Source organism: Fringilla coelebs, assembly GCF_963513975.1.
Source record: "Fringilla coelebs genome assembly, chromosome: 16".
NCBI lineage: Eukaryota > Metazoa > Chordata > Aves > Passeriformes > Fringillidae > Fringilla > Fringilla coelebs.
Window position 1 is genome coordinate 9,198,720 of NC_140042.1, and position 14,210 is coordinate 9,212,929.

Consider the following 14,210-nt stretch of genomic DNA (forward strand, 5'->3'; position numbering starts at 1 on the left):
ACTGTGGCAGAACAGTTCATGGAGGCCCGGGGAGGACAGACGCAGGCCACGCTCCTTGATACAGCTCCCACACCTCTAGTAAGTTGTGCTGACTTCCATTCCTTGGCTCATTTAGCCTTCCCAGGGTATTCCCAGGCCATCAGCTGTTTAACAAAGCACATTATTGACACTCATCTGCTTTATTACTCCTTGACCATGAAAGACAGTCCTGGACACTTCTGCTCAACTTGCTGATGGGCTTTGCTAAACACTTCCCTTGGGAGCTGATATCTGTTACAATCCTTGCTTACAGAAGGACTTGTCACAGAGCATGTGAGGCTGGAATCAAAGTTTTGGGATCACTAATCCTGGACTGGAGTGTGCATCTTGTAGCCCAAAAATCTTAGGATTTCTTTTGCTTGTTTCTATTGAAACTCAGTGAAATGAAGTGGCTCTACTTATTTGAGGCTTGCATGCATATGAATATGCTACCCAACAGCAATGTGAAGGAGAGCTGACATAACCTGCTGCCATGTGACATAATTCTAGAGGTAGTATATGAATATGAAATAATTTCAATGATCTAAAGTTTCTTTTTTTTTCCCAGCATGTCAAGAAATAGAAGTATTACATGTGCTTAGAGCTCTAATGTGATTATGTCTCCACAGGATACCAGGATTTAATGTGTTGCACAGAAATTTTGATATATAGTATTATGCTCTTGCTTACTGTATTTGCAATCACTGTTAGGTTGAAAACTTCATCTGACTATACAAATAACATATATTTCATTTTTATTTAAAAAAGAGAAAAGTGTTCATTGATCATTATGAAAAAGGTGTCACAGTCAATGAGGCACATTGTAGAAGCATAAGTAGTCAGATGATGATCTGGCATGTGCAGGAAGAATCTAACAAATTTATCAGTGTGTCTGAAGCAAGTTAATTTGGCTGCCTTAATCTATGATCCATATAATCGTTATGACAAAGAGAGTAACCCAGTTTAATTTTAATGTTCACAAAGCCAAGGGAAATTGTCATTAGTTGAAATTAAAAATAGTTCAAATCAGTGAGATAATATCAAAACAGGGCCCTGAAATATTATTCTAGCCTCATTTTTCCAGAGTCAAAAGTAGTAAAAATTCCCAGTAATTCTGTAATTTAGTTATGATCATAAGCACTCTTTAAGTTGGATTAGAAGTGGAGTTCCAGATTAATGTCTCTTATTGCACCCCTTAGGCTTCTTCTTTTTTTCAATATTCAGTTCTGATAGCCCTGTATGCTGACAGCTCTTGTGTATACAAAGGAGAAAGCTATTTGGAGGGCAATGGTTAGGCTTATCCTAATGGATGGTTGTCAAAATTACTCTTCCCTGAGTTCTTGGCCTTTAATTGTCAGTGAACTCAGTGATACTACAGGTCAGTCTCTATTCAGATGAAAACCTCAGTGTCTAAACATGTGGATTTGAAAGCAGAAATGTATAAATATTTTTGAAATATTTAAATCTCTAAACCAGCATTTGCTTTCAGAAGTGTCACCTTTCATATGCAGATCTGTTTTCTTCTCTCCTTGCAAAGTGCAAATAACCCAATCTTAAATAACTGCAGATACTGCATTGTAGAACTTAAGTAACTGTAATCAGCAGACAAAATAACTTGCAATTACTCACTCTGATCTGCTCCTTTGCTCCACAGCACAAGGTGGTTACTGCAGTTTCTGACCATCTTAAAGACAGGATTCTGAGCCTGTGCTCTCCTGCTCCTTTCAGTGGAGCACTGAGGCTGCTGGAGCTTTCCAAGCCTGGCTCAGGCTGGCAGCTGTGTGCAGTTCAGTAGCTCAGTCCTCCATGGTCCATCACATCCTCATTGTTTGCCAGGACTTTTCCCTGCTTTGACCAAAGAACTTGAATGGGATAGAACCACAGAGACTAGGAGAGATGGCTGGTGCTTAGTTGACTTTGAAAACCTGGTCTGTTATTGACTGGGGCAGCATTAAGAAAATCAAGCATTTGTCAATGAAATTTAAAAAAAAAAAAAAATTGTAAAAATACCTGGCAAGTCTCCTTCTCCCTAAGGCAGGGAACCCTCTTCTGCCACTGGTCTGCTACTGGAATTTGGGGAGACTGAGAGTACATTTGCTATTGGCACAGAAATAAATGTCAGGCTACAACTTCTGCATTCTATTTAAGAAAAACTATTTTTCACCACAAAAAAAGCTTATGCAATTCTTCTTGTATGACTGAGAGGTACTCTTTAACATAGAAATGTTAATGCTTCATGCTGCTTTTAAAATCTGTGCCTCATTTTGACTGTGGGTTTCAGTCTTTTGAACAAATGCTTAATTTTTTTTTTTCAACTCACTCAATCACCCAGATTTCTTTAGTTGTATTATACCACTTGAAATGGAAAGAAAAGGAAATGTTGACTGAAAACTGCTGTCTGCTAGAGGTGAATTATCAGATGAACATTTCTTGAGACAAGTGTTGGAAAGAGTTTCATAAAGATTTTTGCAATTTGTAGCTCATTGGCAAATTTAATCAATGATGGTGTGAAGGCTTTCAGCTGGGCCTGTCTGCAAAGATCATGGTAGCTGAACAAGTTGTCCCTGGAGTGTGTTGGGCTGCATGGCAATGTTGAAGAGACTGGCTGTGTGTTAAAGCACACTCTGGTATGGTTAAAAAAGTGCATGTGTTGAACACAGATATGAAAAGGCCTTTTTTTCATGCTTTCCCCCTTCATGTGCAAAAAGGGAGAAAGCATGAAAAGAAATTTCTTTTTCAAAAGAAATCTCCACTGCCCTTCGGACAGAGAGTGCTCTGTGCTGCTGGCAGTGCCACCAGGAGCACTGCTCAGCCTCACCCTTACCAACCCAGCCACTGATCAATGTGCTCTATAACTGCCTTTAGCTCTGGAGCTCTCTCAAGGGCATTGACTCCTTTTTCTTTCAGGAGTTCAGCTTGTCATCCCAACAGATCATCTCTCTGTTTGCAGCAGAAGGCAGGGGATCTGTACTGTTTTTCATATCTCAAAGCAGTATTTTGCTTGCTTTCTCCCAGTTTCCCTTTAAACAGCATCATCCAGCAGAAAGTGGAAAACCTGCTGCTGAGAGTGAAGTCAAAGGCATGTGATGAGTGCACCAGCAGTTGGAAGCATCCCTCACTGGGAGTTTCTCTTTGTTAACACACAGTGAAGTTATGTGTAAAGATGAGGGGGAGTTCTAATTATGCATTTTCTGAACATAACATCTCATAAGATCATTGTCAGCTAATCAGAAATTTCCAAACTTGTTTAGCATTCAAAGACACTTTGCAACCAAATGTAAACTTCAAATTTACACCTTTATATCAAACCTTTTGTAGATTCTGTTTTCAGTGGCCTTTAATGAAAAACACAGCAGCACTTCAGAGGATTTGAAATGCTGACTAGTTCCTTCTTGCTCTAATTCCTTTAGAGTAAGCACAAGGGCTTTTAGAGAAGGTTCAACAATTTAATTCACTAATTAGACCTATATACATAAATATGTTCCTAGCATTTGATACGCCTTAGTTCAAAGTAGTAACATTCTAATTAAGAAGCAGGATAAGGAAATACAATTACTTCCAAATGTTTTGTTTGGGACTAAATATTAGTTAATAAATTTATCAGTACCTTTGCTACTTTTACAATGCACCTGGTGAAACTTAATGTCCAGGAGCAGAGATGATGACAGGCTGACATTTCTGAATACAGCTCTTCCAAATAGTTTGATACCAGGTCAAGTAATGAAATTAGGATATTTTTGAGGATTATGAAGATTTTAATTTCTTCTCCTTTGACATCACTTAGAAAGGGGCTAACAATTCCAGCATATCAAAATGTTTTTGAATAATGTTTCTGAAGGTTTTTGAAGTCTTAATTTGAGTGAAATTTGGTTCTACTTTGCAAAGACTGTAAGGCTATTCAAACACATAAGGCTTTTTTACTAAAAAGCTTTCGTTGCTAAATAGTTATTTTTATCAAGACTTTTAATCCATTAAAATGCATTAGTCACATGTCTTGTTCAGTACTCAACACTGAAATATTACCTGCTCAGGGCTGAGGTGATAAAAAGGTGCAGTGCACATATTCAGTAGTGCATTAGTTGCTGTCATGGTACCAGTTTGCAGGCAGAGTTCAGTCAAGGAAAATTCTGTTTGAGGAAAAGAAAAATCTACCTGTCTATCCTTTCTTCTTCTTGCTTCTTTATTAAGCCTCTGAATGTGGAGAGCCAGCTGGACAACTTTCCTGTCTATTTCTGAGTCTAGGTGTTAATTTAAAATAATTGTATTGAATTTAAGTTGTCATAATTAGTGTCTGAATTCACAAGAGCCTCCTGGAAACTCAGCTTACCCTGTTCCCTTTGTGATGTTTCAGTCTTTCACCCCATAAAAAACCCTGTCACAGCTGGAGACCATTTCTGCATGAAACCACTGGACATAATTTAGTTTTCTGGTAGTATTAAAGTAATGAGTCAAAGATGAGCATAAATGTTGAAGAAAAGGTACTGTGAGTTCCCCAGCTGAGAAATAAATGGTACTGATGGATGTGCTCTATATTTGCAAGGGTTTTATTGTGTTGAAGAATGCAGTTTCTAAGTTATTTTTGTTTTAGCTTGACTGTTCTTGTTAACTCAGAGATTTCACAATGAAGCTATTTTTCACCCCTAACCTGGAAAATACTGATGTTTTTAAGAAAATGAGTCATTACAATTTCTTTAGGTGAACTCTTTCCTATGGCCTTGTATGAGGCTACTTCAGTGTTCTCCTGCAGAGAAGACAGCTCATGTCTACAGCCCCAGATGGGTCAGTGCAGAATAATAAAGATGTAATTGCATTCATCCATGCATTCAGCATAATAATTAAAAATCCTTAAGCTTTAGATTTTTAAAAAATAATAACATTTGGAAATACTTTGCTTAGATGTTTAGACTTACTTCTACAAATACATTCCTTGCTTCACTAATACAGAACTTCTTGTAATGAAGTATTTCTAGCATTGATATAAAGAAGAAAAAGAGATCAATATCTGAGAACAAAGCTGTAAGACTGTATTGAGACACCCCAGAAACAGGTACATAAGGTATTATATCCTTATACAAGATAAGTATACTGCAGCAATTCATGTTCTACGTGTTTAATGTATATAAAGAGCTTCAAAAGAAAATTGCAAATGTTAAGCAAACTGTAAGTTCAGATGGTAAGAAATAAACCTTATTATTAATCATTATGTTAAGGGTTTTTATGCTTAATGACGCTTTTAGAACAATCAGGATGCAGTCCTAATTATATTCTATATTTTTCAGGGTAAGAAGTGATTTATTTAGATTAAAATATATTAAATTAAAAATTCATTAGAATTAAAAATTGATCAGATTTTCCAAAGAATTCCCTTCATGTTTATTATTTTGTAATAGGCATAATATTCACCAGTTAGTCTGTGCTGTGTTGGAAGTACTAATGCTACTACTGAGAGTGAACTATGAACTGGATAATTTTTTAATGTTATGCTGAAAAATTCTGAGTGTTGCCATCAAGCATCAGTTTGATCTCTGTCTCATTAACAGACCTTACTTAAAATGCCATTCATTCAGAGTTCATGGGAGGAATAATTAAATATCCTTTGTGTAGTGGTAGTTGAAATGGTAAAAACCACAAGTGAGCTGAGTGGGAAGATCAGTAAGAATTTACAGCGTACCTGGGAGATGAAGGCTTGCCCTGAATGTGTGCCTAAAGCTCTGGCTTTGCTCATCTTTGAGACAGAGAGTGACAACAGCCAGAGGAGAATGAGAGAAGTCAGCAGTAGTAATGAAAGGATTATCTCCCCAGGAGAAATCTTTCCAGTGTTAATAGATAATTTTACTGCAAAGAAGTGCTTGGGTTGAACAGTTTCTCATGCTAAAGGACCCAACTAATTCCAATACTGGCTTGAACTTTACTTAAAAATCAAGAAGTCAACTACTGTGGCCATGGTTAAGGGAGATTTGGTTGCAGAGCTGGAGTCTCTGTCAGATCTCTAAGTGTGTCTTAACTATGTTGTCTGGTTTACAGCCAACTACAGTTCTGCTGCTCAGCCTCTGCCAGGCTATGTCCTAATTTCAAAACAATATCTTCACTATGTTTCAGTCCCCAAGGGCAGTAGCTACACCAGATTTAATTAAAACCGGGAATGCTAATCAGCAGGTCCTCCTGTAACTGAGAGATTTCTCACTGTCCCAAAGTTAAGTGGCTTTTGCTTCCTACCATGGTGGGAAGCACTGAAACAATGCTGCTGGGTGACAGATCCCAGAGCCCACAGTGCCAACCTTCCTTACCTGAAACTTGGGAACAGCAGCAGGTTCATTCAGGGACAGTCTGCTTCAGATACAGTGGAGAGGTTGCATAATTGAATTCTGTAACAAATCCCCTTTCTACATTTGCAAATCATAAAACAACACCAAGACTTTTCCTGATGAATATGTGTAAGGAAATAAAAAGAACCTTGAGTAACTTTATGCCCTTCTGTGCACTGAACTGGATGACAATTATACATTATTGCAGATTCCTGTTCAAGGCTCAGAGACCTTGATTAGCCAGACTGCCCTAACCAGGGCAGGCACCTCTCTGAGCCCTGTGATCTGTGCAACTGGATTTTCTCCCCAGGGTGTGCAGTAGAGGAGCACAGGTGGAAGCAGAAGCACACTCAGAAGTAGGAAATGTCCTGAAGTTCAGCAGTTCCAACTAATCATTGAAGTCAACAAGATGAACAATTATTTACTTTGCTGCTTTAAAGAAAGAGGGGGAGAGTGAGGAAGGGAGAATCAAGTAGAAATAGTAAGCAATAAATGTACATGCTTTAATTTTCACTGCTGTAGTGTTGCGTAAGAGTACAGAAATTTCATGGGTTTTACTTTACTTCCACAGGAAGTTTCGTGTTTGTATTTAATTTCTGGTAACCCAAGGGCAAAGCAAAGCAATTAACATGTTGAAGACTTAAAAATAAACTTCAGAAGCTTCAAGTAAAATACCTTTAGCTGATTAGTGTTACAATGCATCTTTAATGAGAAATAAATGAGAATTGCATTGTTTCTTAGGATAAGGAGAGTTCTTAGATATCTGCATTGATAATAGAGGGCTTAGAAATAATCTGTGAGCTGCTTTTCTAAAAGAAAAATAGGAAAATTCTTCATGGCCTAGTGTACAGATAAGCAAAACAGTGAAACAAATACATTTGTACAAGTTCTTTCCATAAAAAAGCTTATTGCAAAGTGAATTTTAACATAGTTCTGTTGCTCTTTGGATTGTTTAGACTCACCCCTTGCTATGTATTCATGTTTCTCTATTTTTGTCCAACTGTTAGTTTTTCTTCAACTCTGATTTTACTACAAACTAATTTGTATAAAAAGTGCAGGCTGTAAAATGCAGAATTAATTTTGAATTACCCCCATATAAAATACTACCTCCTCTTGTACCCACAGCAAACAAACTTCTATGGAAACCAAGGCTCAGAAATAGACTTTACAAAATATTTCTTTACAGTTATTCTGTCATGGCTGTGTACAGAATAAAGGGAATATGAAAAGTCCTTTGACTGGGAAGATTGGCAGCATCTATGTTTTTAAATAGAATTATTTTTAAATATGTATTAATTTATTGTCTTGGTTATGTTGCTGCACAGTAAAAAGGAATGCTGTTCTCTGAAAAATAATTGGTCTGTCTCAGCTCCCAAATTGGGTCACAGAGAGAATGCTCTGGTATTTCTCTCTTTTACCTTGCTTTCTTGGAAGAGTGATTGAAACTGTAATCCTTACTGCATTCAGGTGGTGTATTGATAAAACCCAGTTTTTCATGAATGATAGATCCTCTGCTTTTGTGCTGTTTTTGATGGTGTTGTATTGTGGAACACCTAAAGAACAATGTAGAGATCTGCAGTCTCAACAAAATATGCTGAAATGCACTGAATGAGTACAGCAATCCCAGTTATTGCTAGAGTTTTTTTTAGTAATAAACACTTCACTTTCTGTATGGGACTTTGGTAAAATGAAGTAGTTTGAATTATTAATATTACACCATTTTACAGTCATCATACATCTAAATATGCCAAATAACTTTCTAAATATCCCCAAGGAGGACTGAGGGTGGGGTGGAGGTGACAATATTCCATAAAGCTCAGTGCCACACCACTGCTCTCCAGCTGTATCTCCAATTGCTCCAACAATTAAAGAGGTTGGGAGGTGTCCTACCTGGAGTGCTGGTGACACAACCCAGGAAACCCCTGGACAGGCAGCCTGTCTTGTGCAGGGCTGTGGATCTTGGTTTGTTAGAGCAGTATGAGCTACCATTCTGTATTGCTGTGTCTTTTTTATATGGAAGGTGAGAAAGATTTCAATACAGATAATGCCATTACCAGTTAATTTAAAAGGCCAAATTGTGGTTTCTAACAAGGCTAGACCTTTCTATGCAATGTTTCAGAAAGATAAGGATATATTTAGAAGATGGATGTTTCAATTTCTAGCTGCCTAAAAGTGACATAACAACATTATAAATTTAAACAGGATGACGCTTTAATGGGTCTCCTAGAGGAAAAAAAAAGGTGTTTATTAGTAGAAATGTACTAAACTATCTGCATTTGACAAAGTGCTAATAGAGAAAATTACTTCTAGAGAAACAAATGAAAATGTCAATTAAAAAAAATCAATGGGTCCCTAAATTGTGGGTTGTAGTTTTGCTTTTGGAGTTTTTGTTTTGGTTTTTTTGGTTTTTTTTTTTTTTTTTTTTTTTTACCTGAAGAGAAGGGCTGGATGTTTTCTGTATTGCTTGAAAAGCTTCTGAATTGTCCATGCTGCCTTAGTTCTGTGAGTGCTGGGGGGTTTTCTGGGGATGCCCCTCCTGTATCTGCTGCTGCACAGTTGTATTTCATTTACACTGGAAGCTGGTTTAATAGGTTGGTCTAATGCTTCGTCTCTATTATATATTTTGTTTTTGCACTTTATTTAGGGATTATTTTAGGGGTTATTGTGAAGTGTCCACAAGCACACTGCCTGCACCCTAAACCACCTGGCTTTGCACTTCCATATGTGCCAGAAATGTGGTGTCTCATGTCAGCAGAGACATTCCTGGTAAATGCAGAATATTAATGAAGCTGAAATTCCCTCTTTACAATTTTCTGATGCCAATCAGCTTTTCTCCCTGGTGACTGGGAATCCTGAGATGCCAGGTAATGTCAGGGTTTGCTTGGCAGGCACACTGGGAACTGCTGGGTGTGTGAAGGTTGCCCTTGCTCTAAAGGATATTGCTGTGTTCAACTGGAGTCTGCACAGAAAGGCTCAGGGAGGGAATGAAGAGAAGCAGCTTTTTCCCAGCATTAAGCAGTGACAGGATGAGTGAGCCTGCAGTGACACACCCACTTGTGCATGACACACATGGGGACCTGGGCCCTGGGAAGCAGTGAAATGTTTATGTTTTACTGCTGCTGTTTGATTTGCTTACATTAGATATGTCTTCAGTTATTTGTCTCACAGCAGAATAAAACCAGCTATCTGAGGAAAATGTCTGGGAAAAGCAGACACTGGGAACCATGTAGCAGAGCTGAGGTAAGAAAGGAAATCATCAAGCAGTGACCATGGCATAGGCAGTCTGCAAATAGGGGTGCCAGGGGAGACTTTATTTCTGCCAGTGTAAAATGTGATTTTTAACGAGACATCAGGTGTTTCACTTCTGTCTCTAATCTCCAGGAGCTGAATACTGTAGCTCTATAAAAATATTACCTCTATTAAAACCTGCAAGATGAGATGCTGAACCCAAATGCACTAAAGGCAAGCAGTAGGCAAACAGAGTGTACTCATGTCTTAATGAATTTTTGGAAAGGTTCAGAAATAGTGTGTTCTTAAATTTGTTGCTTGCACTGAAGCTGGAAAACTGTTATTTCTCTCAAAAACTTCGTTTTCAGTCTTTTGCCTCATGGTCACAAGTCTCCCCCTCAGACTGCACTTAATTATAGCAGTATTTGGTTACCTTCACAGGTTCCTCTGCTGTTCTAATGTGAATTTTTCTCATTTAATAAGAGACATCGAAGTTTATCTCATCCTTTTAGCAGCCTAAGAGAAACCAAAATGAACTGTGGTCACTTGATGTTTTTTAATCTCTGTCCAGCCTCTTGAGCCCACAGCAACAGGAGGACTCCCTTGCTCTCTTGTTTCCTTAGCACTTTGAACTGTCAGTGACATCTTGCTTTAAAGGCAGTCCTATGCTGACACTGACAGAGAGTTACAATTGCCAACCCCGCTGGAGATACCAAATAATGTCCTCAACATCAAAAGATGTTGTTTTAAATTATAATTAGGGTCTCCATGGGTGAATTGTTTCATCATTTAACATATTTAATTTTTCTTGACATAAACAAGATGAGGCATAGTGACAGCAAGGACCCCTGCCATTTCAAATTAGTTAAAGCATGAGTATTAATTCTTTACCAGCTAATTAAACTAAGAAAAGTGAGGAAACACAATTTGTCATTTATGATGGTAAAAAACCACATTCTTAGCTTATTTTTATAACTTTTTAGTACATACAGGAACGTCAGCCACAAACTATGGTTAAATACCCTTCCCATGATTGTATTATATGGCTACAAAATGCTCTCTCATTTTCCACATTCTATTGAAAATGAGACTGTGAAAACATTCAGCTAAGCAAAAGCAGCTGGAGAATAAAAGCAAAATCACCTCCTTTCTCTCTGAATCCAACATTACCTCTGCTCAAGCTGCTGCCATGGCGCTGCAGTCCCCAGGTGGCCCTGTCCAGCTGCAGGTACAGCCACTTGCTGCAAGGTAAAGGTGATTTTACAGTCTCAGCAATTCCATAAATCAGGCTTGAAGGAGACTCCTTGATAAACTGTTGTAACTAAAATGTAATTAAAGTGACTCTTCAGCACAGCATTTCCTACCTTTCAGCAGGTTTAAATACCTGTAATACCCTCTAGAGAACACTGTTGTATGTGAGTACATACATAAACCATGACAGTATGCATTAATGATGCTCACTTGTTCCTCCCTCTTCAGGTGTCAAAGCTGCTCCAGTTCCAGATAGCCCATGGCATGGATTGTAATGTGTTCAACTAAATACTTAAAAACTCCAACAGTTATGAATTAATTACATGTGGACTTTATTTGCAACATATTAGATACACTTGCTAAAAAAAGAGATGGATTGCAGCATGTAAACTATTTTAGAAATTTGTTTTAAAAGACTTATTGCAGTAAAGAAAACATACTTTTTAGGGTTTTCAATATTCTGTAGTATTCTATATTGCCTTACAGTAAGGCACTCTACATTGCATTTGGAAATCAAAGTTCTCTGTTTGTCTAGTAATCAACAAAGTGACTTCTGATTACAGTACTCTGTACAGAATATTCTGCCCATGCAATTATTCCAACTTCCATAGCTAGAGCCAGGATATATGCTAATTGGAGGGCAGTGAAATTTCAAAATGGAAGTAGTAGTTGTTTCACCCTTAGTTTCTGTTAGTGACATTTATATTAGCCTCATTTACAGACTTTTCATTATATAAAACTATATAATGGAAACTATAAAACTATATAACATTATATAAAACTTTATAACAGATATAACAGAAACCCAAGCTGTGACTGCAAACCAGAATGTGTCTGGTCTCCTATTGCTCCTGGCTCTGAACAGCTAAGAAAATAAAGTGGAATATGGGAGAAAATATGACACCAAGGTAACAGGATATGATTCAAAAGTTGCTAAAATTCAGCAGAAGTCTGCTAATTTCACATTTTTGACATTTGTTTCTGTAAAATGTGCCCCATTTATATTGTCCAGAAAGTAACAGAAATTACTACATTTATTGGTTTTGAAACGCCCTCTCAAGTTAAAGGGTTACAGACACCAGTTTCTCTGTAAGAAGAAAGTATTACCTAGGAGCAAAGTGAAAATTCTCAGAACTGTACTTTTCAATCACACATTACCACATTAGCTCTGCTCTTCTCCCATATTCCTCACAGGTCTCATTTTCAAAAAGAAAAACAGGTCAACAGCTTCCTTGTTATTTAGGATGACAACAAACTGAGACCTGTTCTGGGACACTGCAGTCAGAAATCTCTAGTTCTGCTTGGGGAAACTTTAGGAAACTGTTTACATTTATCTAACACGGAAAAATATCTTTTGACACAGCCTACTTTTGCTTAGCAAGCATATCCAGCAGCTCCTTCTCTATGCCATGGCTGCCCAGTTCAGTTAAGCTGTAGTATCTGTGCACCACCTTCTCCTCTGTCACAACCACCACTCGGAGCCCGTGTGTATCCTGTCCCAGCTGACATCCTATAGCTGATGTCACCACCATTTCCAGGCCTTTGTAGGACCCTCCAGCATTCCTGTGGTAATGCCCAGAAAATACAGCTCTAATGCCTGTTAAGGAAAAAAAGAAAGAAAAAAAAAAGAGTATATATTTAGTTAGCACCTTAAAGGTGTCAGATCTACCTTCCTTCTTTAGTGGCTCATTAAGCATAAAGTTAAAATGAAAACATTTACCCAGACATGCATTTTAAACAAATAGTAAACAGAAGTAAATAATTCTAATAGTAATAAATAATCAAACTTTCTTGCGCTCCACCAGCTGTGTTTAGGGTGACTGGACTCTGAATTCTTTATGCCCACTGCAAGGTGTTTGCTGTCTCCCCACTCCTTTGCCTAGAAAGAAGGGACAATCCAGAAGCAGCTGATTAAAACAAGATACCTGACTAGAGAATGAGTGAAACACAGGCTGAAAGGTGAAGAGAGCAGAGCTGTATTTGTCAATTAGCATGAAGAAAATTCCTCAAGGAGAGCTTAAACCTCTACACCCAAGGCCAGTGACCTTAAAAAAACAAAAGGGGCAAGACAAACAAAAAACATACATGAGAAGGTAAGTTGTAGTCATTTCACAAGACATTGAGGATATCACAGATGGAACCAGAGCCAGGTACATCAAAGAAATCTAATAAAGCAGAACTTTTAAGAAGAGGGGGAGAAAGAGGAGCAGCCAGGAAAGGAAAGATTGATACCTGCAGGAGTCAGGCCTGGAATGATGGGAATTAACATTTCTCATGTATGGGGACAAACAAGGCAGGTGACTCTGATTCCTTCTCTATTTTTAATGACTTAAGGCTGTTCTGTTTCCTTTTTTATTTTTTTAAACTCCCCAGATTACTTATATTTTGGACTTCATTGGAATAAAACATATGGAGTTTTTACAGAAATTTTGAAACAATTTCAAACTAAATGAATTGTATCATCCTTACCTCCAAACCAGTAATTTCTACTTTTTGTTTCTGCTGTCTTGCAAACATAGACAAACAAATGGGTAGAAGCTGTACTTGTTTCTCTGAATGGCCTTTTGGATTGTCTTTACAAATCAGATTCATGCTGCCAAATAGATTATCTTCCCCTCCCCATCTCTGATAAATTTTAACAAAATGCTTTTATTACAAAATGATGACACCTTGAGTCTGAGTAAAAAAAAAATCATCTTGTTGCTAAGTACTTCTCTTTCCTGTCAAAGTTTGCAAATCCCCTCACAAGAGTTGAGAATGCAGCTTCAGAATGTTGTGCCCTACACAAAACTTTTCATTCACAGCTTATTCCACCTTCCTTTGCCATTCAGCCTTTCCAAGCTCTGCCCATAGGTACAGCTGAGCACCACACTGAACAGCATTCAGAGTTTGGTAAAAAAAAATGCATCAGTTTTCTTGCTAATGTAAGGTAGTGTATGTTTTATTTTGAATGCAAATGTGGAGTTAGCATAAATAGCTAATTTTACAAACAGGATTTGGGATTATGTTTTGGCATGCTTGGTCTAAGACCCTTAGACCCTTGGTCCAGACTCTTACAGCTTCCTGAAGCTGCATCTAATGCTACTTTATACTGTTGTGAAACAGAAAAATTACTGATCAGATGACTAAAAATACTGGAAATTTTGTTGGCAGGCCCCAGAGGGGAATTTGTGAGACATTACAACCTTAAATGACATTTAAAAGATAAAAAGCTATCAACAACTGATTTTGCCTTCAGACAGCAGAAATCCTGGAAAATACCAGAGGCAATTTAAAGCCAGAGAGCTGTAATGAGGAACATGCTACAACTTCACATGGAAATCCTCATTTCTTTAGCCAGAAAAAACCTTCCACATTTTCTCCTGCAGTAGATTTAGACCTCTTTCACAGAGATAAAGTGAAAAAGGA

General features: G+C 37.8%; 1 protein-coding gene across 2 annotated transcripts in view; it reads right to left on the reverse strand.

Moving 5' to 3' along the window:
- Positions 1 to 11,123: 11,123 nt before the first annotated feature.
- CPPED1 (calcineurin like phosphoesterase domain containing 1) overlaps positions 11,124 to 14,210 on the reverse strand; it is a 38,839-nt gene continuing 35,752 nt past the window's right edge. For both annotated transcript variants that reach the window (XM_084216315.1, XM_084216314.1), the window contains one exon: positions 11,124 to 12,399. In XM_084216315.1, coding sequence (XP_084072441.1) covers positions 12,167 to 12,399 — 233 coding nt within the window. In that variant the 3' untranslated portion in view covers positions 11,124 to 12,166. The remainder of the gene's footprint in view (positions 12,400 to 14,210) is intronic.